General features: G+C 40.9%; 1 protein-coding gene across 1 annotated transcript; it reads right to left on the bottom strand.

Moving 5' to 3' along the window:
• Window positions 1-3,201: 3,201 nt before the first annotated feature.
• srm (spermidine synthase) lies at window positions 3,202-27,149 on the bottom strand. The gene is made up of 32 exons (XM_083769674.1): window positions 26,991-27,149; window positions 24,129-24,265; window positions 23,867-23,990; window positions 23,414-23,518; window positions 23,015-23,174; window positions 22,757-22,865; window positions 21,763-21,838; window positions 21,551-21,661; window positions 21,052-21,195; window positions 20,537-20,727; window positions 19,548-19,704; window positions 18,732-18,880; window positions 18,103-18,153; window positions 17,580-17,691; window positions 17,403-17,450; window positions 17,221-17,299; window positions 16,987-17,096; window positions 16,808-16,894; window positions 16,633-16,701; window positions 16,290-16,395; window positions 16,130-16,203; window positions 15,396-15,576; window positions 12,797-12,864; window positions 12,461-12,537; window positions 8,736-8,948; window positions 8,235-8,355; window positions 8,027-8,119; window positions 7,730-7,883; window positions 7,538-7,621; window positions 5,166-5,311; window positions 4,718-4,840; window positions 3,202-4,290 (listed from the first exon to the last, which is right to left on the bottom strand). Exons 1-32 carry the CDS (start codon window positions 27,126-27,128, stop codon window positions 4,273-4,275), a joined length of 3,615 nt encoding a protein of 1,204 aa, XP_083625800.1. The 5' UTR covers window positions 27,129-27,149; the 3' UTR covers window positions 3,202-4,272.
• Window positions 27,150-27,503: the final 354 nt, after the last annotated feature.

Below are 27,503 nucleotides of genomic sequence, written 5' to 3' on the forward strand. Positions count from 1 at the left end.
TACAACCCCAAAGTCACCCACTCTTTTATAGCCCTCCGCTCTTGACGGCTGCTTCTGACGTAGACGATGGTGGGTGTATGTCAGGGGGTGGGGGTCTGTTTAGATGTAGGGGTCAGGGCATAACAAATGGTTTATTTTGAGCAGTTAACCCTTTTGGCAAACAGTGAGGCGTTGCATCGGTCTGGTTTTATGAGAGGGAACATTTGCAACAGGCCAAATAGTACTGATATCAATATCTAACTAATACATTGACAGTAATATGATGGAACATGTCTGGGGAGACTCAAAACTGAATGAATAACTTCCAGTCTGTGATGGCCAATGGCAGAGGACATCAAATGAGGCAGAACTTCCAAGTGACTTCAAGAAAACCAATCTGAAGTTCCGCAACACTCAAAATCAAAAGGGTCACATTTCCCTGCAGTAGCCATCAACGGTAAAAGGAAAGATGAAATGAAGGCTGGTCCTGGGCTGAACAACGACGTCTATTACCTTCACATCCTGGTGTTCTGTTCCATGGTTGTCTCTGGATCTGATTCCTGTCACTTTGGATCTGATTCCTGTCTCTTAATTCCTCCGACACCTGCAGATTACAATCGAGCAGTATGACACCTTGCATGGCTTTTTTAAGTGAAGCATATCACAGACATACTTGAGTAATCGATTCATCATGGTACATTTTCATACAAAGTCTTTAAAGGTTTCATGACATTCATTTTCATTAATTTAACATTTCCATGACCTCAATTACACCAAAATAACCTGAACTTTGGACATTCAGTGGATTTTCTGTGGTCTGGAGTTAGCACCTATGCACCTATATTTTGTGGTTATCACTTATCATTTATGTGTAAGCCAATGTATACTGCAGTTGAGTAAACTACAGAAATTGTATCACTGAAAATAATTCACAACTGAAAAATGTAGGCTTGAAATATAAAATGCAAAACTATTTAGAAATGGACCTGAAAACATTTGGAGGCAGGACGAAATCCATTTGACATTTGAGAAATAAATTGCTTCTGGGTTGAGTTTGTTATTTAATCACTTAATCCAATTTCCAACCATCAAACTGTCTGCACATCACAACTAGTCAGACTATTATGGAGGTTTACTGTTGTGACGTCTGTAGATGGTGCTAACTGCACGGAACTGATCGATTCGCCTCACTTTCACATCATCTTTTAAGAGAATTTTCCTCCATATACATGCTGCTCACAAGGAGGTCTAACTGGAAACTAGAATAGCTAGCTGACAGTGTGGCATGTTTGAAGAATTGACCTCCACAAGGGTCCATGCAGCAACAGACATCAGCATGACAACAGGTCTTACTCTTACCAAATTGAAATTAATGTGCATGTTCACCGCGGCAGGCCTCCAGCACGACTCGGATAGCTCTCCTGAGAGATACACAAAAACAAAACATTCACTCCCAAGTTCACACCAACCTCTGTGCCACCCGCCGTGTTTCCAGAAAGGGGAAAACATTGCATGTGGGGTAGGCCTATAGACTTCTAATTTCTCTGCGTTGTTTAGCTTCAAGTTAGGATATTCCCAGTGACTATACATTACTTATGTTACAGCAGTATTATTCTTCCTGCACATAAACACCAACTGAAATATTTAAACGTACCCATTTACAGGACAGTTTATTTATTTTTATGTCCAATCTTTAAAAGCAGAGGGAGACTGAAGTACAGCCTCGACAACCATATATAGCATGAGAGTAATGTGCTGCATTTTTTAATTCATTCATTTTTTAATTCATACAACCTCAGAAATACTGAAATCAATTTAGTTGATGCAAGTGCATGCAACAGTAAGACAATTATTTTCCTTTCATGTAAAACCAGGTTACAGTTATACTTTAGTGTGACCAACTATATGATATTTCGTTTATGGAAAAGCAATTCTTTGCAATTCCACAATGAATGAGGCCTTTTACATTAGAAAACAAAGTATGCCATCTAGTGCCTAAATAATGTAACCATACTTTTGCATCATGACCTAATACCCATCACCTCAAATAGATATTTACCATTATTTCATGAGAAACACACCACAGTAAAATCATCAGTGTTGATAAATCAATTTGTAACTGAATGTAAAAATGTAACAAAGGGTACTTTTTTACCGTGATCCTACCGTATGTGAAATACCAACAGCTATAACTTATCTTCATGCTAGATACGACTGTTTCCATGTGCCCTACATAATATAAGACCTACATAAATTAAGTGGTTAGCTATACTTTGGAAAACCTGGAGACTGAAGTTATCCACTGTATACTGGTAGGCGGCAGACCTGAGACAGGCATTTAATGTGGCATGGTCCAAGTATAGATATTCCATGTTTAGGATTTCAATAATTGGGTCTTATCAGTAGAGTGCTTCCATCTATCATTACAGGAGGCCACTGTGAAGGTGACAAGGACAGGATGACAAGAGGTTCTACCAGAAAAACATACATCTTTTTGTTTGTCTACATGTATAGCTTTGATAGTTGTGGTTCCATTAAGGTGAACAATACTGTAGTCATATGTTAATGAAAAAGTATGCTGATGGAACAATAGAAAGACTTTAGTCACTAATAAAGATAATTATTGCAGTGATTAATGAAGGGCATGGCATGATGAATGCAGTGTCACAATAGTTTTATGCTTTTGATTAGAGGTGGTGAGGTCTGATGGTGAGGTTGTGGATCAAGGGTTTCCATGGATTATGCTTATTGAGTGTTATTATAATTTAGTTATTACTATTGGACACTTTAAAACGTTTTCTCTCAAATGACAAAAAATTGCTTTACTTGCCCAGTTCTGCTGTCCTTTGCCTTGGTGCTCCTTCTCAAAAGACATGCCATGTTTTTCTCTTTTCCACTGGTTATACCGTTGACTTGACTCACATGCCACAAGACGTCACGTACGTGGTACAGGAATCACATAAATAACACAAATCTCATCAACATATTGAGCATGTCATCCCAACTTTTGAGTCTTCAAAATTATTCAAACACATTCAAGATTCATGTGTGCGCGTGTACTGTATATATATTATAGAAAATATTTTTTGTAAAGAAATAATTTTAAAGTGCCACAGACATGTACGGACATGTTGATGACCCCTGCTGAATGATTTTAAAACAACTGACTACCTTCAAGTCTTTATAAAAAAACAAATTTTGAATTGGTCTACCATACCGCAATTTACATAATTGATTTATTTATTACAGTTAATTCATATAAAAAAACATGATCTCTTTGCTCAGGTATGACAATTTCTTTACATAAATTCATTGTGGATTTACAACCATTGTACTCCATGAAGATCATTTGTGACTTAACTATTCTCTTATCACATAAATCTCAAACAGGACCCATCCTCTACAAACACCAAAACCAGGCATAGTTTTGAAAATGTTTAGCTCAATGTCAATGTCTAGCTCAAGAATGTATCATTATTTAGCCTTCAGTTTAAGGCTTAATATGATACTACAACAGATACTTGAGAAGTTCTAGTAAGAAAAAGAAAACTCCCTGGGGCCAAAATATGCCAATGTTCCTGTGGTCAGTAGTGGGTAAATTAATTTATATAGTAAAGTATCACTCTCCATACAAAATTAATATACTATGTAGTATAAGTAATTAATATGTGGTGCTTACGGCATTGATATTTTAGAAGCAAAACATCCTCAACAATGAGACCTTTAGCTTTCTTCTATTTGCCTGGAGGCACACAATAGCAATGTTTACCTTTCAGCAATTGGAACAACCAAATCTCAGGCACTATACATTTCAGACAGATTTTTGCTTTTCATATTGGTAGAAGTTCAAAATTAACTGGAGGAAAAACTTCTCTCTCTTCACAATAACCAATATGAAATGTAGTCTGTGAAGTATTGTCTAATGGCTGATTTAAAGAGCACGTTGCTTTAAATGTCTGGCAATGACAGCCGTTTTGTGTCCACTCAACCCAAACCACTACATTGTTCTTTACAGGAGTGAGGGAAATAAACGATGCAATCTACTGAAACAAATAAATACATACAAAGAGCATGTAAGACTGGAAGGAGGGAAGCATTGGAAGGAATTAACACTCTCTGTAAGGCCCAGCATCCCCCCAGGACTGTATCATAAAATAGTCACCAGGTCCTCCCTCCTACTCCCCCCCCAGTACCACTGGACAGTGTTGAGTGTTTGGAGAGGAGGTGCAGCAATTGTAGTACAAGGTGGAGCTTCTGTTGTCAGAGAGCGAGGTTGAGGATCTTTGTTGCCACTCAAGCTTCACTGAGTACCTGTCAAGATACAAAGAAGATACAAAGTTCAGCATGTGCTGCAGATATGAGTAGCCACGCTACAGTGTTTCCCCTATATGCATTCAAAACGCTGTTGAATATTGTTGAAACATGAGTGCCACTGCTAAATGTTTATGTAATGTTTTTTTAGATTCGAATGTGCAAGGGAACGTTTACGAATTAAACATTTGGAAGATCCATAATCATGTATACAAAAAGTCGTTGTTGTTTCCCCTGGAGAGAGGGCCATTGTGCCTCCACGATACCCGTCAATCTCAAAGACACACGTGCGTGAGATAAATATTCACCACCGCTGTTACAACTTCATTCTAGGGAAACACTGAGCTAGCAACCACTGTAAGCATGAAGTTCATTTACAACCTACTACATTGATTAATTTACTTCTAATAGTGCCACCAACATATACCTTTCTTGCAAACTCTGGGAGTATAAATGATGCTCTGTGGATTCCAGGATTGTAATATTTAAGGTTCATACTTTCCACCTCATCTTTCGATAGCTCTCTCACTGGCTCCCGGAAATTTGTCTCCTAATTAAAAAAAACAAAAACAAGCTCAGTTATTCCATTGGTCAACACAAAAAGTGTAGTTAACTGCATTACAAACTGTTTAACTTTAAAGGCCGTTCCACACCATGAATAATAACTTTAACATGATTGGTTGAACAAAAAGGCCTTTAAATACTGATGTTTTCATGGGCATATAGCCATCCACTTGAGTTTAGTTTATTAAAATTACATCCATAGTAATCTTTATTTTTCTTGGTATGGACAGTCCTTAAACCTTTGCTGTTTATAGATAAGCCAGTGAAGTGTACAATGGTTGACAAATGGTGAAAAACACAAAAACACTCACAGCATTTTTACTGCACAGCATGAAGCCAATTTGGCCACTGGGGTATGTGGGGATGGTGCAGTACGCGTAGTCCACCACAGGGAAGAGACTCTTGCAGAAGGTCCGCATCTCCTTTATCAGCTCCAAATGGAGCCATTGACACTCTCCTGCAGAAATACACAGAATGTGCCATTTTCTGTCAGTAACTGTCTTCTAGGCCTGGGCCGTGGCTCAGCGGTCCAGGCACCTTGGCCTTTAATCCAGTCTGGCAGTGTGCCGCAGGTTCGACTCCCGATCCCGACGGCCTTTACTGCATGTCACCCCCCCCCCCCCCCATCTCTCTCCCCATTTCCTGTTAGCCTACTTTCTGTCCCTCTATAAAAAATATAAAATAAAGTCTAGTAGGTAGGAGAGACATAGACATAAAAAGGCTCTGGGGCTTGTGTATCTCGAGAGTAGGCAACATGTAAGCATAGCAGAAGCTTGCCAAGCTTCCATGTCGGCCAAGGAACATAATGGTGCGTTGTTTGTTTTTTCATGCCAATAAAGCTCCTTTGGATTGAATTGATAAGTCCCGGAAAAGACGTGCTGTGATTGGCCAGTATTCATTTGAGTGGCAGCGACGCAGCACGTCTTCGGCACACACCACTTGTCTCCAAGGAACTGCAGCGGCCAATGAGGCATCTATTTTCTATCCATGGGAGAGACAGCCACATTCACCATTGAATAGAAAAAGACAAGTTTAGGCAATAATTTAAGCCATGACTTAGTTAATGCCACTGCTGTTGACAAAAGGGGAAGACACTAGGATTATTTGTCAGGAAAGGCAAACCCAGGGAAGCTCTCTTTCTCCATTAGAAGTTGGATTGTAAGTACAGGAATTACTCAATGGGACCTGTATTTGGGTTTTCTTCTGCCTAAAGCGCTACTTTGTCTGTTATATAACTGACATGTGCATGCACGCATGTGGGCATCTATCCATTTGTCGCATTAGATACAGAAGGGTGTGTGCCCACGCACAAAGGCCCTAATTTATCAATGCTGCCTTAAATTGCATGGGTTTTGGCATACGCTCAACTCAGCACAGAATTTATCAAGTGATTGTAAACAACTGATCCTTGCGTAATTTCGGTCTCAGCATTGATAAATGTGACAGCTGAAATCAATCTGGCACGCTCTATAAAATCAAGCCTTGCCCTCATTTTTGCGACATGAACAACTGGAATACGACAAAACAATGTATGGAAAGCATAGTTATGATGGAAAGCCAATAAAAGTTTCCCCCGCTTGCCCCGCTGTCCGCCTCACCCTCCCCACCCCACGCACGTACATACGCAACGTGCAAGCCCAACTGTCACTGTGTGTTGTTGTATAATAAAGTATTAAAGTCTGTATTCATTTAATATACAACAAGATATATTAGTGAACGAAAACCTGAACCTGTGAACCATGAATTAAATAATATATAGCCATAGGCTACGCGTTGTCTGCGTCCCGTCGACATACGTTGTTGAATAACCAACCGCACTCTTGAGACTCACAGCCCGCGACAGCCGCAGAGTAGACGCACGCTGCTGTTTTCAAGTCCTAGCTGCATCCCTGTCCCGTCCATCACTGTGGTCCGTGACACCATGAGTATGTTTATGACAGATAGATAGCCTGGCTGCAGTGGCTGGGGCTGTCAATTATATTCATGCGTAGCCTAAACATTAACGTGTGTGGTACTGGTGGTGGTGGGCTGGTTGGGTTAGGGTTCTCCGATCTCCCGAGTCGTGATGGCCGATGCGGTCCCCTTATCTTTAAACGAGGACGTGACAAGGAGATTGCACATAACTTGCAACTTTGTTTTTAATTTGCACGATTTTAATTGCTTGTACACTTGGAAATATCCTTTTTTAGGAGTGATGTTTAGATGCTGGTGACAGCCTGTCAGTCAATGCTGCTCCGCTTGTCGACAGAAAAACAGGTGTAGGACAAAGCCTACGACAGCTCCCGAAATTTCAAAGTCACGCTGGAATGATAAATGCCAAAATTTGTGGTGATTTCGTGTTTTGCGTTAATGAGGGTCATAGTATCGATCAATTGTTGTGGGTTAAGTTGTATCAAGGAATTGGAAATATGACAACACTAATAAGTCAAGATAGCCCCAGGCGAAGGTCTTCACTCTAACAACAAAGGTGTTACCCCAGTTATATAATACATATTTTTGCCATGCCCAGGTTAGGCATTTTGCTATGCCCATGGGTGTGGAGGCTTCAGCCTAGCAAGCAAGGCTGTTAGGCCCTGCTGTGAGGATATTCTTATAATAAACTGTCTTGTTCCTTCACCCTGCATGATCAGCATTATTTCTCAATTACAAAAAAATAATAATAATCCCTGTGGTATAAATTCACCTTGGCAACAAAGAATTCCACCCTCTCTCAAGGCCGTCTTCATCAGCTGATAGTAAGACTCCTTGAACAAACTCTCAGCAGGGCCTATGACACAAAAAACAGATCAAACCATAGCAGATATACACACCAACTACAACAACATTGCAAAGAAAGCACACACATGGGAAACACTGGTTCTGGTTGATAACTTACCCACAGGGTCTGATGAATCTGTGATAATTACATCAAAGGCATCCTGGTTCTGTTTCATGAACTCAAACCCATCTCCAACATTAAGGGTGAGCTTTGGACTGAAGAACCCCTTGGCCATCCCTGGTAGGTATTTCTTTGATACGTTGATGACGTCCTTTGGCAAATGACATGAAGACAGAAACAACATTGTTCATGTCAGATACTGACTAAAATAACATTGAAGGCTAAACTCAAGATGAAGCGTTGGGGAAATTATGCAGCTTTACACATTGTCGATGGTAATTTGGTAACACACACCTCGTCAATCTCACATTGAATCACTGTCTCAACCAGTGGATGTTTCACCACTTCCCTCAGCACACCACCATCTCCACCGCCTATGATCAACACCTGCAAAGAGGACAGCAGCCACCAGTGCATCATAACAAATTACTTTAACAGGTTAAGGAGATCAATTGTTAGATCAGATACACACAATTACCCTGTTGGTAACAAAATAAAATACCTTCTTGGGACAGGGATGGCTGCATATGGGAAGGTTGGCAATCATCTCTTGATAGGAAAACTCGTCCCTCTCTGTGCACTGGATGACGCCATCCAGCACCAGAACGTTTCCATAGGTTTTACTGCAACATGTACAGAGCACAACGTGATCGAGAGTCGAGAGACCACATGCATAGATCATAGGCAGCTTATCTAAGCCAGTATGCTTATGTAATATACATATACTGTTTTTGCTGACTCGCTAGCACATGCTTTCATAGCCACTGCAGGCAGCAGCTGTCACTATACTGACTGACTCATTTAGTGAGTTGCCTGGAGCTTTAAGCTAACATAAATACACTATCGATGTGTATCGGCCACTAGATAGAGTGATTTTGCATACAAACGACTGTCAAAAATAAAGTTAAGCAACTTCAGCAAAGGTATAGAAGTACCGGCTGCTAAATTGCTAACTGACGTTAATAGTTAGCGTAGTGGCTAGTTGACTAGCCAAAGTACTGACCTCTTAAAGACCATTACATCTTGGAATTTGGACTTCTTGTGATAAAGGACCTCCTCCACTTGAAGGCTCATTGCTTGTCCCGGCCACAACGTGCACGTCTCCGTAAACCACCCATCTTTTATGTTGTCCATTATTACTAAAAGACGACCGCAGTCTTTTTTTCGAAGGGGGTTTGCTTGTGTGGCAACAATGTGATGCGAGTAAAGCAAGTAACTGTGCTGTGTGACACTTCACTTGGGCGTTTCACTCAACCATACATGCTTCGTATTCTAGCGAATAGGGCGACGCTGACGTCAGATCAAGTTGTATTAGCCAATGGCAATGCAGTAAGCGTGAGCGCATAGTTTGTTTGCCTTCACACAACTATCCTGCTGTTGTCACCACGTGAAAGTGCCACTGTATGTCAGTGTGTGTCAATAGTACAACTGTATCTGACTCTTGTCGACTATGAATAAACATCCTTCTGAAATGTAATAAGAATCTTCTTATATCATGTAATTTACAAAATGATCAGAGTATGCTCAAAGCTCATTTATATAATAAGGTTGCAAAATTGCAATTTTTTATCTTTTAGGATTAATTCAAATGAACTTCTTACCCGTTTTGTTACACCCGTAGATGCGCGTTGAACGCTGTCCATCACCAAACAAGCTGCAACCACGATGACTGTCAGAAGAGAACAGTGCTCTCTGACTGAGCCATGCACCTGCAGCGCTCTCAAGAGTGAATTTCGGAACGCACCTATAGCCCCATATGTTCCCTCTCCCTACGCTCAGCGTAGGGAGAGGGAACATATGGGGCTAGAACGCACCCGGTCATCCATCTGTTATATGAGTTGTCCATGTACATCTAAGTCTGTGTACTTGAACTTGAGATACAGTGTAGCCTACTTGATATGTATTGTGTACTGCCTGTACTGTAGCATACTTTATCGATAGGCTACGAGACATCTCAGCGCCAGCAAGGTCAGCTTTGCTGCATTTAAGTCAGCATCATGTCACGTTTCTGTCTCATATCTTGTCACGTCATTATGATCCAGCACTATGTTCCTATTTGTGTAATAAACTTTGTGAACCTTTAGCGTGGTTACTGTCTCGTGTCGCGTTATTGTTCACCCGGGCCCGCCGCCGCAGTCGCCGTACCAAAGGAATATTCAAGCGGATTATCACACACCACCCAGCCTGAGCCTGCACACACTAACACCAGTCTGTCAGAACCAGACGAGGGTTCAGTTTAGAAAATGCAACACAATCTATCGATAATAAAAGCACGGAATCTCAATGTGTTTTCTTGTAGTTTTTACAGTTCGGGAACTTCAGAGGCAGCCCTGTGTGGACTGGGACCAAGGGGAAATCAATGGGGGTGACTATCATAGACTTGCGCTAAGTGTACTAAGCATAGTCCTTTATTTCATAGTTGAAATTTGGAACTTGGATACCCAGCCCACACTGCTACTTCCTCCGAGGTGGTGGAAAGAAAGCCTGTTGGGCGAGGTTACACTGCTACAGACTAGTGCAGATGATTGACAGTGTAGGCTACAATCCTTGGTATTTTGTTGAGATTATGAATTCTAAACATGTAGAATAAAATTGTTAAAACTGACATTAACTGCTATTGTATGTGCATTGCAAAAGATTGATGCCAAGAAATAATCAACTTAATGTCAAAATAGAATAAAAAGCCTTTCCAAACTTCTGCAACCAGTATTTTGATTGGAACTTCCACAATCCACACTGAAGGGAATTCAGGTGTACTATGATTAAAATATAAGGAAAGACTTCATTCTCAGCTCTACTGGTTAGAAATCATGCACCACATGTTTTAAAAGTGTTAACTTGAACAGCAGACATTTTTGTTGTCTAAAATTGTGTTTAATAAGGAGGTTATGAACATTAGCATCAACCTAGGCTTACATGGTTAAGTATTCCATAAAATAGAAAATGCTTGTTGAACTTCAATATGACCAACAATAAAAAATAAATAGACAAAATTGAAGCTGATAAATTGGTTCTCTCTGTCTGGATGAAATTGGTGTCTCAACTGAAAGTGTATTTTCTGTTTAGTAAAGAGCTGGAGAGATGGGTAGACGGTGACCCCTGCAAACACTATATAGCAGGGGTGCCAGGGAAAACAAAGGGTGTGAACTCTGAGGTAGATCACATGCCATGCCCTAAAGAATATTCAATTTAAGTATTAAAAAATATATATATTTGGCAGATCTGCCACTCGAATTATGGTGACTATTGATTGACATCAAAAAGGGCCTGTCAGCTCAAACGCTAAGCTTGAAGTAGCCCCTTTCGGAACCCTCGGTTACCTTTTCAGAATTTTGTACGGCGGTACCCTAGGGTCTGTGATCGGTTATTCCACTCTCCATAGGACGCAGATTTACATACTCTCTGTTCACAGAGAGCCACGCCGCCGCTTGAGTGTTGGTGAGATGTTTCAAGGATGCATAACAGCTATAGGAGACAGCAGAAACGTGTGCGAAAGAGCGGAAATGGAAGTTGCCGTTAAGTATTTTTTACTTTAATCTTTTTTTTAAAGTTTTGGCTTCTCTGAAATTCTCTCTTCCTCACTTCCCATGTCCCACCTCCCACAACACAACAGCATTATAAACATCCTGCATGTACGGTACGCGGTCGGCCAATCAGAGGCAGTAACTAGGACGTGCAGCTAGCTAGTCGCCGCTCGGGAGGGAAGTCAGTAAGGAAGTCAAGGAAGAGAGAAGTTCAGCGAAGCAAAATAAAAAAATATATATTAAAAATACTTAACGGCAACTCCGATTACCGCTCGTTCACACACGTTTCCGTTGTCTCCTATAGCTGTTATGCATCTTTGAAACATCTCACCAACACTCAAGCAGCGGCGCGGCTCTCCGTGAACAGAGTATGTAAATCTGCGTCCTACGGAGAGTGGAATAACCGATCAAGGACCCTAGGGTACCGCCGTACAAAATTCAGAAAAGGTAACCAAGGCTACCGAAAGGGGCTAAGCTTGAAGGTGCTGTGCACAAACCTCAGTATAGCATTACAAATTAAAAAAGAAAAAAGAACTACCTATTCCATTTCTCCCACTCTATTGCATTTGTCTTATATCCGCCAGCGTTGCTATTCCATATTTAAACTATTTTCAGCAATATATTTGGGATGGGTATATCTTGTTGAGCTGGTCATTTTTAAAGTAGCTTTCAACTCAAAAAAGTGTGGGCACCCCGCTATAAAGCAATGATCACAAATCAGACTAGAGCTTTCACATCTTAACAAAATGTTTGTGTTATCAAAATATCACCCCACCCCACCAGACTTTTATGTATCAACCAGTCTATTTACATGGAACATTATTCCATAAAATCAAAAATACATGCCGAACTTCAATAAACACTGACAATCATCTCGAAAGGAAACAAAAAACAATACAAAGCATCAAAAGGGCTTTGAGAAAAAATGATTGAAAGAAAAATATGTATATTAACTGTATTGAAGAGTTAATCTATCTTTTGGGCCAGCTGTGTCGGAAACCCCTGTGAAAAGAAAACGGCAGTTACATTGGAATCCATCTCCAAGAAAGTATCCTAAAGTAAAATATATAGATTTTCATGTAAAATAACTTTAAAACCTGAAGCGTAATTAACAATTGTAAACATAATTGGAATGTAGTCGCACATTTACTAACACTCATTTGACATTTAATTTATTGGCATGTAGTTACACATAATATTTTACCTGTCAGATTTTCCAGCCATGTAGGTCATACTTCGGTTTCCAGCGGATGAATCAGATTTATGTCCTTTAGGGGTTTTCTGAATGGCCAAAAATGCATGATGATCATTTCAAATGATATGGTTGTTAACAAAACAAAAGTGATCTATCCCTTTCACCTTTTAAAATAGATGCTAAACTATAAATTGAGAGATTGGAGATATTAAATAAAAAAATATATGTGCGTGTGTGTGTGTGTGTGTGTGTGTGTGTGTGTGTGTGTGTGTGTGTGTGTGTGTGTGTGTGTGCGTGCGTGCGTGCGTGTGTGAGAAATGTGTGCAATTACAGTATTGTGATTACCTTTTTCCTGGGCGCATGGCCTTCCCTGTTTGGGTCAAATTGTGACCCATTGTCCTTTGATTTGGCACCTTGAAAACAAAATGGGGAACAATACAATTATTTTACAGCTTATATTATAAAAAGACAGATGTTATATGGCCAGCTTTCAACCACAACTTTGAGTGTGACCCCCTTGTCACAAACAGCCCTATCTCCCTTTATAGTGCCGACGTCAAAACCACACTCTGGTAATACTTTTTTTTTCTCCATTGAAAAATCCCATCAACCTTTCTATATTTGTGTTAATTAATATAAGTAATATTTAACCCTTTACTAACTTATAAAGGGAGTCAGGGAGATATTCTGCATAGTTTACATTCATTTATGCAGGTGGATATTTTTATTCCCTTTTGATAAAATAGCATCTGGTGTCAGTTTAGGCCAGGGGTACTCAACTGGCGGACCGCGGTCCCTTTGCGGACCACCCAAAAAAAAAAAAAAAAAAAAAAAAAGTTAATATAAATAACATCAGATGGTACATTTCTCATGTGAAATTGCTGCAAAGGCCCCCAAAATGTCCCCCAAGGGCCCCCAAAATTCTGGCGCGCGCGCAGTGTGGCCTGCCAGGGCGTATAACTCCCGGCCTGATTTGGAGTTCCACTCCGGGCCTGTACTCTGCACCCCATTATTGGTTGTGTGGAAGGCGATCTGATTTGTATAAGCTTGGCTTGACCATACTAAACGGGCATAGAGCCCCGCTCTCCGATGGATGCCGCGCATGGGACCGGACCTCGGTCTTATTCAAAAAAATATTTGTGGACCTTCATCATTTCTAGTTGAGGACCCCTGGTTTAGGCTTTGTAATGACTAAAATCATTCATACGACAGAAGAATGTCCCCAGAACAGTGTTTCCTCACTTCAATTTCAGACCATTGAAAAAGTGGAATAACACCAAGAGGAGAGTTGCCAAGAAATGTTTGATGTGTGATGATTATACACAGTCTTGGCTCCCTATATTCCATTGGAATAAATGAAGACTTGTATATGAGAGCTATGCTCTTCTAGAGATCTCTGACTTTCCACTGTGTTTCCACTTAGCTGATTTGGGTATCTTGTAGCCTAGCCTAGTCTCTTGACGGCCTGACAGCCCAATACCCCTTTTAGATATCCATTTTGCTATATGGCAGTTTTCTCCTGGTTTACATGAATATGAATATAATTGTCTTATTTGTACATTTTGTATAGTTATGCGTGTTGTTAGAATAATAATAATAATTCTGACCCCTCAGAAAATTACGAGCCATTGAATTTGCAGTAAATGGTTTATAGAAATGTAAATGTTTCCACCTTGTGGCACTTATAGGTGTTGCACTTGTTCACAGGTATTTGAAGTCCTGAGTGTAGAGTAGAGTGAATATATTTTGAGCCCTCCAAACCGGGACGCTTAAATGAATGCGCAGGTTCATGCACAGCCATTCATATACGCAGTCAGACTTAGTCTTTAGTCTTAATGCAATGTTAATTTTGCCAGAAAAGATTAAGTCTTAGTCTTTTGAATAACACACCATTTAGTCTTAGTCCAATTTAGTCTTCTGAAAAACCTTAGTCGACTTAGGCCTCTTTTAGACGGCGACCATCTCCATATAACACGTCAAAGTCCCGTTGCGTTCTCATTTTTTCTTACCCTTTACACGAGAACGCACACGTTATGATATGATGTGCTATTATGCTATACTGTCGCTAGGTGGCGATAACGGGCTGCCAAATAGACAGGTCCCCCACGTACAAGAAGAAGAAACCTTCACGCAAGCCTGCGCAACACGGCTCTGGGCGCGCCACGGGATGGTATATATTTTATAATACATTAGGCTACATAAACGCTGCTGCCGCGGCTGCCGTCTATCACAAGGCTTTTTATTTACATCATGGTTTTACATTCAACATCGCTGATGAGCATCACTTTGTAGGCGAGGAGGGAGGCTTGTTCAGGAACTCCATTATATCATAATGATATGGCTCTGCATCAATGTAATAAACATATGCGCTGTGAGCCAACGTGAGCCATGATGCCATAAGTTTTGCGGATTCACCGTTTTGCCTGTTTATATGGAGACCATAGGAAACGGTGTTCTAAAGATTTCCACTCTGGGAGGCGGTTTCACTTTGTTGCGTTTTCACCTCCTGAGAACACGGTTCTCGTCTAAATGACAGCAGCAAACGATACTTTATTTTGACGTTTTATATGAACACCATCCTCGTGTAAATAGCACCTTAGTCTTAGTCAACAAAATGAACACTGCACCATAGTCATTGCATACAGGCAATGACCGATTGACACACATCACCTAAACCAATCAGAAACTCAATGTACAACCGATGATGAGCAGATGTTAACATTAACAGAACATGATAAATGTCTATGCAACTGCTGAAAACAATGTTAGTTGCTGAAAAACAGGACAATTTGATAGTGAATGTGGAAAATTGGGACAGAGTTTTAGAAATAATTGATGGGACTCTGGAAACACAGCTTGAAATCGGGACAATCCCGGCCAAACCGTAACGTCTGGTCACCCTAGTGTGAAAAGAAAAAAAAATTGACAGCTTTAATATTCTTACCAGCAAAGACTTTGAGGTCTGATTGGCTATAGTTGAAGGGTTTGAAGTCATCTTGGGGAGTCAAGTCAGAATTTCCAGGTGTCTTTGCGGCAGATTTCATCAGTTTCTTAGTGGGTTTTGGAGTCGACTCCCCAGGTTCACTGGCGACCCTCTCTCTTTTCTTTCCTCCTGATTTTGCAGACTGAAAAATAATTTTGAAAGAAGACGAGACGAAAAAAGTTGATTGAATAGTGGTTGGTGAAACAAGAAAAGGACGGACATGCACATCCCAAACGTCAAATCGGGCAGGTGCTCGGATCGGAGATCAGTGCACAATAAGAGAAAATAAACGGTAAACGCTTGTACATTGTAGGGCTCCAGTATGACTCTGAGGAAGATCGAAATGTCAGTAATTTATTTTTGTACTAGCACCTGAATAAAAAAATGTGACTGTCCAAGCTGCTCCAGGATCAATCCCTTCTGATGGCTATATTTCACCAACTAGACGCATCATAGCGTCACAGCGTCATATTGAGTCCACACACTGTCAGGCTTAGCAGCCTAGGTGCCCGAACCGCTAGGCCGGCCCAGGCCACATATTGACACTTTCAACCAAGTGTGGCATATTATGTGAATAACTTCTTGCATTCTTAGCTAAAAGTTGTACATTTGTAAAGATTAGCCCATTTTGGATTTGCCAATACCACATTTATTGGAGGACAAAGAGTATGTCACACAGAAGATGATTTACTTACAGAAGCCTGTTGTCGGACAGTAACAACGTCCTGTAGAGAATCTTGGTAGGTCTCTTTGGTTTTTTTCCTTTCCGCTGTAGAAGAACAGAACAGTATGATGAAGGCTGTTAACATGCGTGCTTATGCTTACCAGACTTTGACGCAGCTTAATGCTCCATACCTGCCACCTTCTTTGCAAGCTCCCTTGCTTTTTGTTTTGTCGCCTTCTTGGCTTCCATCTCCCGCTGTTGCTGCTCAATGCTTTGCAGTTTCCACCTTTTACTGATCTATTAATATCAGATGGTAGAGCAATCAACATTCAAGTATATGAAGGGGTCCATAAATAAATGTCCATCATTTTAAAAGAATAAACCCACTCTGATCAAATGTCTGCTTGCAAGCAAATACAAGGTTTTCTATAGGATATAATGGTTAATTGTGTACAAGAGAACACAACTTTCACCAATGAGAATTTTGATTTCTTTGATGGTGATTATGTATCCTGAATTGAGTTCTTGGATTACCTCGTATACTTTTGTAGAAGGATCCAACTTGGCAGTTTTGTTCACGTGCACATCACTGGAGGGTAAATACTAAAAATAAGCAGGACAAAAAAAAAATCCAACAGCATTAATCATCTAGTCCAACCAGCAACAACATCTTTTCAAACATCAACAGTAATCTCTGGCAAAGTTATACCATTCTAAAAGGGTTTTGGAAAGACTCAATAATTCGGTTGGTTTTCTGTTGTGCCACAGTGAGGGAAGCTTGGTCATTATTTGACTCCTGCAAAGGATGACAAATACACAAGAATCAACATTTATTTGTTAATAAGTCGCAGAAAAATGGAGCATCGTCACTTTGTAGCCATTTTCTACCTCAAAAAGTGAGATTGTGGCTGTTGCAATGAGACCAGCAGTTTTGTTTGTGTCAATCTCCATTTCTTGTTCCTCATAGGCAAACAGCATTCCTTCCTTGGTAGGTAGTTCTGAAAACAGCATGAATGTCAGTTATCGAAATATTAATTCAGAACAAATTGTGTAAATAACAGTTTTCCTGGATTTCTAACACCAACACAAACTGCATATACAGTACAGTCCTGCGTTTCGTACCATGTGGTGAAGAAAAGATGGGGAATTCACTTTCCGTCTCCCTTGATGTATCATGAGGACCAAACAACGTATTCTCTGGCTGTAAAAGTATTATAAAATATTAAATGTGCATGTAATTGCATTACAAATGTTCAGGGAAGAATTGTTTTATCAAAATCAATGATATACATTTCTCAACAAACCTTCTTTATTGGCGTGAGTCCTTTGCTCTTCTGAGCAACAATTTCAGCCTGAAGAAGAAACAAAAGCATGTTTTATTTTATCTAGCTGCCGTTATTGTCAAGCGACATAAATTAAAGTAAACCAGTAAAAGAACATTACGGATGTAAAAACAATGCTTTTCACAGATCATTGCTCACCTTAAGAAGAGGCATATCCCTGCCCTGCATTACCAATAAATGGAGCTCAGTAATCTGCTGCCTCACCATCGGTGGGACAGGGTGACAGCAGGCAATGATTCCCTGGGGCTCTCTGGGTGAAGGAACACAAACCATAAGTTTATGATCACAGGAGTGATAAACACTCAAAAAAATTAAATAAAAAGATACACCACATACTAGGCTTGGGATCCAGAACCGGATCCAAAAGGGAGGAAACGCATTTGGAACATTTTCCGGAACAGGTTTATCACTTGGATTATTTTAGGACCATCATAACTGAGATTCCATTTGGAACCCCCTAGGAACCGTTAAGGAATCGGACCATTAAGAGGGAATCCCTTAAACCCTACCCTATACAAGAAGTAATGAAACAGACAACATATGGCAATTAAGAGGGCTGAGGAATCTAGAGTAACCATATGCTGTGTGACCAAACCAAACACAAACTAAAGTAGCTACGTATAGACATTCAGTGGAAAGATTAGACATTGCATGAACTTACTTAGGCAATTCTTCAGATATCTTGGTCATCATATGATTAGGCAGGAGATATCTAAAGAGGAGAGATGCATATAAATGAACATAAGTACCGTAGCAGTGCTCCGGAAAGCTTTGATGCTGAAACATCCTAAGATTGCATGGTTTCATGTCAGGTTCTTGTCAGGCAGCATTATTTATCACAACTGTTGGGCAGAAACCTTGCATCTCCATATTTCATATATTTTTTAATTTTCCCTAAATATATGCAAAAGTAGCTGATTTACAAGCTCACATGTTGCTTTGTGACATGTTGAGATTCCAGATCTATTTTCCTTTCTTTTTAAGTTTGAATTTATTTGAAAGATGTTCGCCTACAATGTCATGCCCAAAATAAGGGATGCTAAGTGGTTAAGTCTGTGGGTTTTAATAAATATTTAACCAATGAAATGTGTTTACACAATTATGTTGTTGACAAACTAAACACTACAGTATGCATTGGCACACATTTCCTGAAAAGTCAAAGTTATGGACAAACAAGGTTTCTGTATGTTCAGCGACGGTATATACAATTCTGCTAGAAATGAAATTTGAATTAGAAAGTAGCTCTAACAGGCTGATGTAACAGCTGCTCCGTCAATTTCCGCAGCCTACCCAGTGCTCTCATCTTCCTGCCTGGCTAGCTTGTCCCTCCAGGCAAACAGCAATCTGAAGGCTGTCAACTGCTGTGTGTTGAATGCCTTCTTCTGCCTCTTCTGCAGGTCCAAGTACGACTCCTCTGTAAAGATTGGCTTCATATATTTCTGCAGGGTGTTTGGGGGAGAACGTTAGTTTAGAATGTTATATGGTTATGAGGATAGATTTAGCAAATATAAAAGTAAATCTGTAAATCACTAAATTAAGCCCTAGTCTCACGTAGCCAGAACATCAGAGATCTCCTCCTACCGATATGCGTGGGGAAATCTAAATGTAAGGACTTCAACGGTATAGAAAACCAGTGCTTACAAACCTATGCCTTCTGCTTTTTCGTTTCCTTTTCTGCCTCGTTTCTACATAGCTTTAGCCCATTCATTGAATTTAACCAGTGTACCAGACTATCTGTATGTAGAGATCTGTGATCATCCTGTTGCACAACGGTTCTCAAACTATGGGCCGCACGAAGGAGCCTTGGGAACCGCATTCACGTTTTAAGAAACGGAAAAAAATGGGATTGTAGCTTTTATTACGAGACATTCTTTATTTCCACATTGAAATTGCACTATAAAGTGTGGGGTCGCTAAAATGGGGAGTTTGAGAACCACTGCCCAAAATACAAGCTCACAATAGATCATAATGCAACACGTTGTGAGCTTGTAGATCTGATATGTTGTTTTTTGTGGGGGAGGAGGGTTCTTTTTTTTCAGGGTTTTCATTTTTTTTTAAAGTGTCTGTTTATGGGTGCATGGTGAAAGCCTGCTAGAGATGTTAGACCTTTAGGGAGAGGTCTCTGCTCTTATTCCAGACACTCTGCAGGAGGCCAGGCTGGCCGTGGTTGAATTCAAACAGATCCACCCTCAGACGGTCGAACACATAAAGGAGGTAGTGAGTGTCAGCCCTAGCATACTGGAACATCACATCTGGCAATGGTCTGCAGGAACAAATGACAACACAATCCTTAATACTTCACAATCATGCCTTCGAATCAGAAATCATTTTGGTTGGGTTTATTTTTGTACCACTTCACTAATACAGGTCTTCATCCAGAACAACATACAATGATTGAGTTCAGTGTGTTCCTCAAGGACACTTTGACTAGACAGACACATGCCACTTAACCGATTCTGACCTGAGATCAGATTCATACGAGGTTTCCACTGGACACACACTGGTCTGACGAACCCATTCTGACCTGAGATCAGATTCAAAAAATGTCAGTCCTGACATTTGTCAGACCTACAAGCTCATATCGCGCCACTCGGTGGCGCGATATGAGCTTGTAGATCTGCTATTTTTCAATAGCTAAAGCATAACATGATGCTGACACCAAAATGGGTGCCCGGTCAGAATGGGTTAAGGGTGGCACATAGTCGTATGAGGAGTGAAAACAATTGTGTTTTACATTTCTATCAAAGCATTAAATCTTCAAACCTTGTTTGAAACCTGCAATATAATTTTCTTTGTTTTGTTAATGTGCGAGTCTTTTGAAGCCTTTACACCGTGACTCTGCAGGAGGCTAATCGTCAATAATGTTTTGGTGTGTGTGTGTGGGTGTAGCTAAGCTCTCAAACTGTTGGACAGATGACCAGTACCAAATGCCTTGTGCACACTGCCAGTGGATCCACTGGGAGATTTTGTTGTCGTTTGGTAAGTGTTTGTATGTTGTATCAGAGTTGGTCACAAATCCTATTTCCATGAAAATGGAGAATTAAGTACAATCTTAAATCACACAGCCAGACATGAACAAGGACCAATCTACCTACCGAACCCTCCAGTCAGCAAGCTGATAGCGCTTATCCGAGTCCACGTTGCAGTAGTGTGTGAGCAGGTGATCGAGAGAGTTCCTGGCCAGGTTAACAGCACGGCTCGCCTGGTGTGTGTCAAACATATTGACTACATACACACCAAAGTCCTTCTGGAGCCAATCGATGTCAGAGTCGGCACCATGAAATACCTGGTCAAAATAAGGCAATCATTAAGACTTGGTACTATGCTGTATATAACCCCACAGGGGGGGGGGGACTAGTAATTTGGATCTTATGTAAAGGGTCTGACATTTAATGGTGATGCATCATCTTATGTAAAACGTATTTGATTAGGAAAGGCTCAACATTTCCACCATACCAAACTTTAGGTCTACATGCTAGCAGTAATGTAGACCTTTTCTATACAGAAAAACACATGGAAACACAAGTTTCCAGGTGTAGTATTAGGTAGACTCGTAGAGTATTAATTGCACTATGGGGAGAAGGGATGGGACGGAAGGGGATGCCGTTACCTTGACAATGTGCGGGTCTGTGAAAGACTCGTTCAAGACGTACATCTCACTGCGGAGCTCCAGGGTGTCTACAATGAAGTCCTCCTCTCTGGTTGAGATCTGCATCAGACAGGTGATGCCCAGGTAACTCCTGTAAGAGTGGTGCTGGGAGGGGAGAAAAACATTCAACATGCACAATCAATGTCTGAAACGCAGTGATGTTACGTCTCATGTTCTGAAAGTAAATTCCACAGCTATGCACGCCGGTATGCGACTGGTTTAGTTTGCAATTGTCAACAATTATAGAAAACTGACATATTAACAATATACTGAACATTTAATGCATCGCCAAATGTTATTTAATATAGCCAGCATTACCATCTATAAATAAGTAATACAATACAACTAGCAAATGATCTATCATCACTTTAGTTTAGCCAAAATCATTAAGTTCTTGTATTATCTCACGCAAGTCAATTTGACTGCCAAGCAAATGCAATACATGTCCACGTTCTTGTACCTCCAAGTCCACTGCAAATTCTGACACCTTGCACAACATCTCATTTAGAGCCACCAGCTCCTCCAGTGTGTCCACGAAGGAGCACTTGGTCTCATCTAATGGTTTGTACATCTGGAAATAATCAATGTATCAGGGGTTCATACTGGGAAATTAAGGATTACTAGACTGTTGACTGTAATGCCTTTATCACTATTCTATATCTAATTATTTACCTGTGGTTCGGGCTTTGACAGAAGGCTTTCTGGTATTGTCAGATGGTTTATTTCATATTGGTACGGGTGTGCAAACCTACATGGATAGGGATGTTCATTGTTCAGTGGGGCGGGGGGGAGGGGAAATCAAAAGATTAAGATAGACATTAAAGTTGACATTATACAGAGAAATAAGTGAAACATGTGTACAGTAATACTGTATATGTGAGACCCACTATTCCTGATTCCATATACGTATGTACATAGTATCGTTTGCGAGGTGATCGGAGATCTCCAGCTATGGATATGTCTAGAGACTAATAGCAATTTTCATAGTTGAACTGCCGTTAACTAACAAATGCTACAGCTTTAGAAACCAATCTGGCCACTGCAATCTCTGGCTCTGCAATGCAGAACTCTCTAAACCAGTGGTTCTCAACCAGTGATCCGGGGACCACCAGTGGTCCTTGAGGGGGTTCGTTCCAGGTGGTCCCCAGCAAAATTATGGGAGAGTTGATAACCAAATGGACCCTTATTAGAGCACTCTTGAGTGTAGTGTACAATGAAACAAAATGTACTTGTTTAATTTCATGCACTCAAGAGTTAAATTATTGTTAAACACCTGCATTACTTCATTTACAAGAAGTGTACACAATTAGAGAATGTAGAAGAATTGTTATTTTGATCAACGTTGCCTGGCACCACATTAATACAGCATGGAATTGTGGACAAAATCGTATCCTTAACGGCAACAAAATATTCTAATAAGTTTTGGTTCTGAGAGGCTAAAAACGTGTTGGTCCGTGGCTCAAATGCCGAATGGACCTGGACATGAAAATGGTTGGAAACCACGGCTCTAAACTCTAATTGTTTCCACAAAAAGCTGATATATTGTCCTCAGTCTATAGTTGCACAAAGCTTTTGGAGACTGCTGTCTAACTAAGTCTATATGACAGTTCGAATCCTGCCAATGTGTTTCCTTATACAGTATGCACCCCACCCCCATGTGTCTTACATGTCATCCACATGTTCCTGGGTTCTCTGCTGATGAATCATGTCAGCCAGCGCAGCCGGCACATCCAAGTCCTCAGGTCTCGCTTTGCGTATTTGTTTGTTGGTGAAATCTACAATTGAAGAACCACAAAGATATTAATCAGTTGAACGGATTTTGGCGCAATCTCTCAAAACAGAAAGCATATGGGTGTTATTATATCTTTGTTGCAATGAAGGTCGACATCAGGTACAAAAATAAATAAACAACAGTTTGGCTTACATGAGGGAAGGGGCTTGATTGCATTTGGCTTCACAAAGATCTTGGGAATAAATGGGGTGTTGCTGTTGTCAACTTTTTCTTTGAATTTGAACTGAGGCCTGATAATATTCTTGGCATGGAGCAATCTGTATGTCTCAGAACCACGTCCAGGCTCTGAACTCTGATCAAATAAAAGCAAAAAATGATATATCATTAAGGCATTGGATGGCAGAACATTGCTGACAACTGTTAACTAACCCAAACCTAACTCTAAATGAAATAAAAACTGTGAATAGCAAGCATATTTATTGCCCCAAAATTGCAACTGTTTTAGTTCAAGAGCTGGCATGCCTAAACAGTTCAGTGCCTGCTCTCTCTGAAATTATGAGATGTATTTATTTTTTATTTTAATTAGCCAACCTTGCGATTCCAGCTGGACACAACAACCTTCGGAGTCTGAAACCCTGCAGGCATGACAGGCTGCTGGCCCCTGTTCACCCCATCAGCTTCATCAAGCAGGATCCCCTGGAAATCATTCACAGGAAATAAGACTTTATAATCCAAGTAGCTATCACAGACCAAAAGTAACAGGAACCATAGATCACACGTAGGGCATTTGCAAGGAATGATGGGCCCCTTGATAAAATATTGCACCTTTAACAGCCATGTTATCTAAAAAACATATATAGTCCACTCTATACTATAGTCTAAAGCAGTGGTTTTCAAAGTAGTAGTTTTCAGTGGTCAATGAAGACCCGATCCATGACATGAAAATGTTCAAAAGCACAAAGCTCTACCCGGCAAAGGGTGCCATGACATTTTTTCATAATTCCACCATTTCAAATATGTCTGGTCTGGTGTTCCTGCTCATACCGCTCGTTCAAGGATGGCATCATTGGAGTCCACCACCAGGTCAAGCCGTTCTTCCAACGCAGTCAGTTTGTCCCGGTCTCTCATGCGAGATCTGCAGCCATGGTAGTGCATAATTTGACTCATGCTAAGATACGGAAAGAGTTAAAGAAAATGTCCTGAATCTTCTGTTTAACATCCAATTTAGTCAGAAAACTATGGGTTATTAACCCATAACTATTTTGGTCTTAGCATAACAAGTCATGAATCGTACAGGCCTACTCACCAATGCAGGAGTCTATCTCCTTGAGTTTCACAGAACTCCTGGAACGCAGGGAAGCTGCGATAGAAATCAACATCATCTCCTGTTTGAGGAAGACCGGCGGATGCTTTGGTGGCTGATAATACGGTCCCCAATCCATACTACGGGTGAGTGAAGATGAGATTACACATTGGTGGTTCACCATACAATCAACATGTAATCAACTAGCCGCAAGCAACTCAGATATCATCATCAGATGCCATCTGTCATCTAGGAGTTGCAATACCAAACACGATCGAAACAGAAAAGTCCTAGTGTATAGAGCGTCGCAGTCCCTCCCCCTTTCAGAACAATGAGTGGCCCAGGAAATTAATCTGAATGCATTTTCCTCATAGACTTTTCCTAAAGTATTTATTTAAAGACGGTTACGCCACGGACAAAGCCAACTCGGATCGTGACAAATTATGACAATGAACACAATGTTTTGGGCCGTTCAAATAATTTATAAGAAGAAAAACAACAAAAAAAGTGTTGTAAACTGCCGTTTTTTTCTACTTTCAAATTATTTGTTTGGCCGAAAACATTGTGTTTATTGTCATGATCCAAGTTGGCTTTGTCCGCGGCATAAACCTTTTTTCTTTTTATCCCACGATTTTGTAACCCAGTTTTCTTTTCACCCAGTGCCAATTATCTAATGTAATCCTGGGCACTACACTTCCTCTGCCAACCTGGGGGGGCAGCGGACTGACCTCATGCCTCCTTCTATGCATGAGGAGTCCAAGCTGCTTCTTTTCACCTGACCGAGGGGAATTTCCCCGGCCGGACGTAGCGCGTGGAAGGGACACGTTATTCCGACCAGTTCCTTTCCCCTCCATCAGGCGCCCCGGCTGGCCAGGGGGAGGTGGCGTAAACGTCTTTAAATAAATACTTTCTGAAAAGTCTATGAGGAAAATGAACGGCGATTTCTTTTCCGGGTCTCTCGAGGGGGCGGGACTGCGACGCTCTATAGAGAGTATGCACATGCATGATTTCCCCATCAGGACACGCCCCCCTCATCTAGACTGAGTGGCAAAACATTGAGCAGCATGGAGTGTTGGAGTTTGGAAGCGCTCGTTGAAAACACTCAACCATCCTGCGTTTCTATGGTGGATTTTCATGAAACAAAAACTTTGCCGATAGAAAGAGGATAATTCAAGCTTTTCGTACAGCTGCAATGTTGGTGAGTTTAACATTGTTTAATGTAATCAGACAGGACTTTTCTGTTTGGATGTATGGGCTGTCAAGGCCAGACAGTACCGGTAGTTTTTTTCCACTCAGTGGGCGTTCCCGCATAACTTCCAGGTATGATGATGTCACACGCATACCCTCTATTAAACTATGTTAAACTCATGTTGCAGCTGCAAGGAAAGCTTGGGTCAGGGTTATGCTCTTTGTATATGTCCATTTTTTGTTTCATTAAAATCAGACCTGTCTGAATGGAGTGGTGCTGTTGGGGTGTCAGACTCAGACTATTGGTTGTCTGACTTTTGGCTGTGGGACTATTGGCTGTCGGACTATTGGTTGTCGCCTTGTCGGACTATTGGTTGTCCGAGTATTGGCTGACGGACTATGTAGCCTGTACTGTACTGTTACTGTACTGCCTCTCATCATGCACCTTTGCATGTGCTACACCGTAGTATCTGTACTGCACTGTGCTCTGTGCTGGTGTTACACTAACACTAAAAACTCAGCTTCCCATCATGCACCTGTGCAGTGAAACTCTTAGGTGAAACTTAACAGTGCCACTTTGTCACCTGTTGGTAACTCTAAACAGACAGACACACATTGCTGTTCCTTGGAGTGGTTGCACCATTCAAAAATCCACCTTAGAGTAGAAATGTTATGAGGTACTTAGTTACTTTGCCAATAAAAATTCCATGCAGGTTCCATTTAGCCTCCTGCATTATGTGCAATATATACACAGAGGTGGTGATTTCTAACAAGCGCTTCCGAACTCCAGTCCCAACTCTTGGGTCAAAACCTCATCAACTGCACGGAATGTATCGACAGAAAGTAGCTAATCCCATTCCCAGCGTTCCTTAGCTGCCATGTTGGTGAGTTTAACCTAGTTGAATACAATCAGATAGGACTTTTCTGTTTGGATGAAGGAGCTGTCAAGGTTATTATTGCAACTCTTTGATTGATTGATTGATTGATTGAAATATGTATTAACAGTTTGCAGAATTACAGTACATTTCAAGCACAAACTCAATACAAAGACTGTTAACTGTGAGTGGACGACCCAATTAAGCATTACACTTGTTTACAAGAGGGTCCACCATGTTCAATTCATCAAAACATTTAGAGACGTACAAATAGACACTTCTATATAGTTAAAGAACAGAACAGGAATTCATCATAAAGGAAGCAACAAGGGAAAAGAAACATACAGTGAGGGGGAAAGGGGGGGGGGGCGGTGGGGGGGATTCTACGTACCAGATAGCGTTAAAGTTGCTTCAAATATACAGCATGTATTTACAATGCAACATATCATTTGGGATTTTGGCGCCTCATTGAGAGATGTGGGGCAACTCGTGTTGATCAAATAGATCAGCTCTACTTTACGTTACATTGATTTTAATAACATAATATTATTACTGTATGTTTCACCAGATGGCTTATTACATGATGGCAATAAAAGGCAAGTCCACTGTGTGACCTTTCGGGACCCTAGTTGACCTTTTCTGCATTTGGTACGTCGGTACCGACGTCCCAAATACAGAAAAGGTAAACTTATGGTCCCGAAAGGGGCTATACTGTGTGACCCAGCAGCAAAGCCTGTCCCTCTGCTCTCCACGTTGCCTAGCTCCAGCACTCAATGCAGAGACCGTTGGTTTTAGTACTTACTTTAACGAACGCATCCACGTCCTTAAAACCAGGGCAGAACTCGTTTACTTCATCGGCCGATTCCGAGTCAATTGTGATCGAATTGTTGTTGTCTTGTTGGCCGTTGTTTGCTGAAACATTGAACCCCGAAGTATTCATGTCTGTCGAGTTTGGGTTTGTGTACATGTGTCTGAGAGGAAACAACCCCACTTCCGCAGTATTCCTTCTACGTTTGTAAATCAGCGGTGCGGGGAAAACAGCGTCACCAATTGGCCAAGGGCATGGATTTGTGGATAATTTCGGTTCTTGCTCAATGCTAATTGATAGAATATCTTATGTATCATTATTTGTATTTCATAAGAATATAGCATTTGTTATCTCGCAGGACTCAGGAGTCAGGAGGATATATGTTCAGATGAATCAGATCCTCTCGGACCTCTCCACTGACATCCAACACATCAGAAATCTTCTTACTGCATGCACAATCATCTTAATCTTCCTTTCTGACTTGCCCTTTATCTGCCTTTAATCACC

The sequence above is a fragment of the Protomyctophum parallelum genome (genome assembly GCF_964188405.1).
Source record: "Protomyctophum parallelum genome assembly, chromosome: 7".
Lineage (NCBI taxonomy): Eukaryota > Metazoa > Chordata > Actinopteri > Myctophiformes > Myctophidae > Protomyctophum > Protomyctophum parallelum.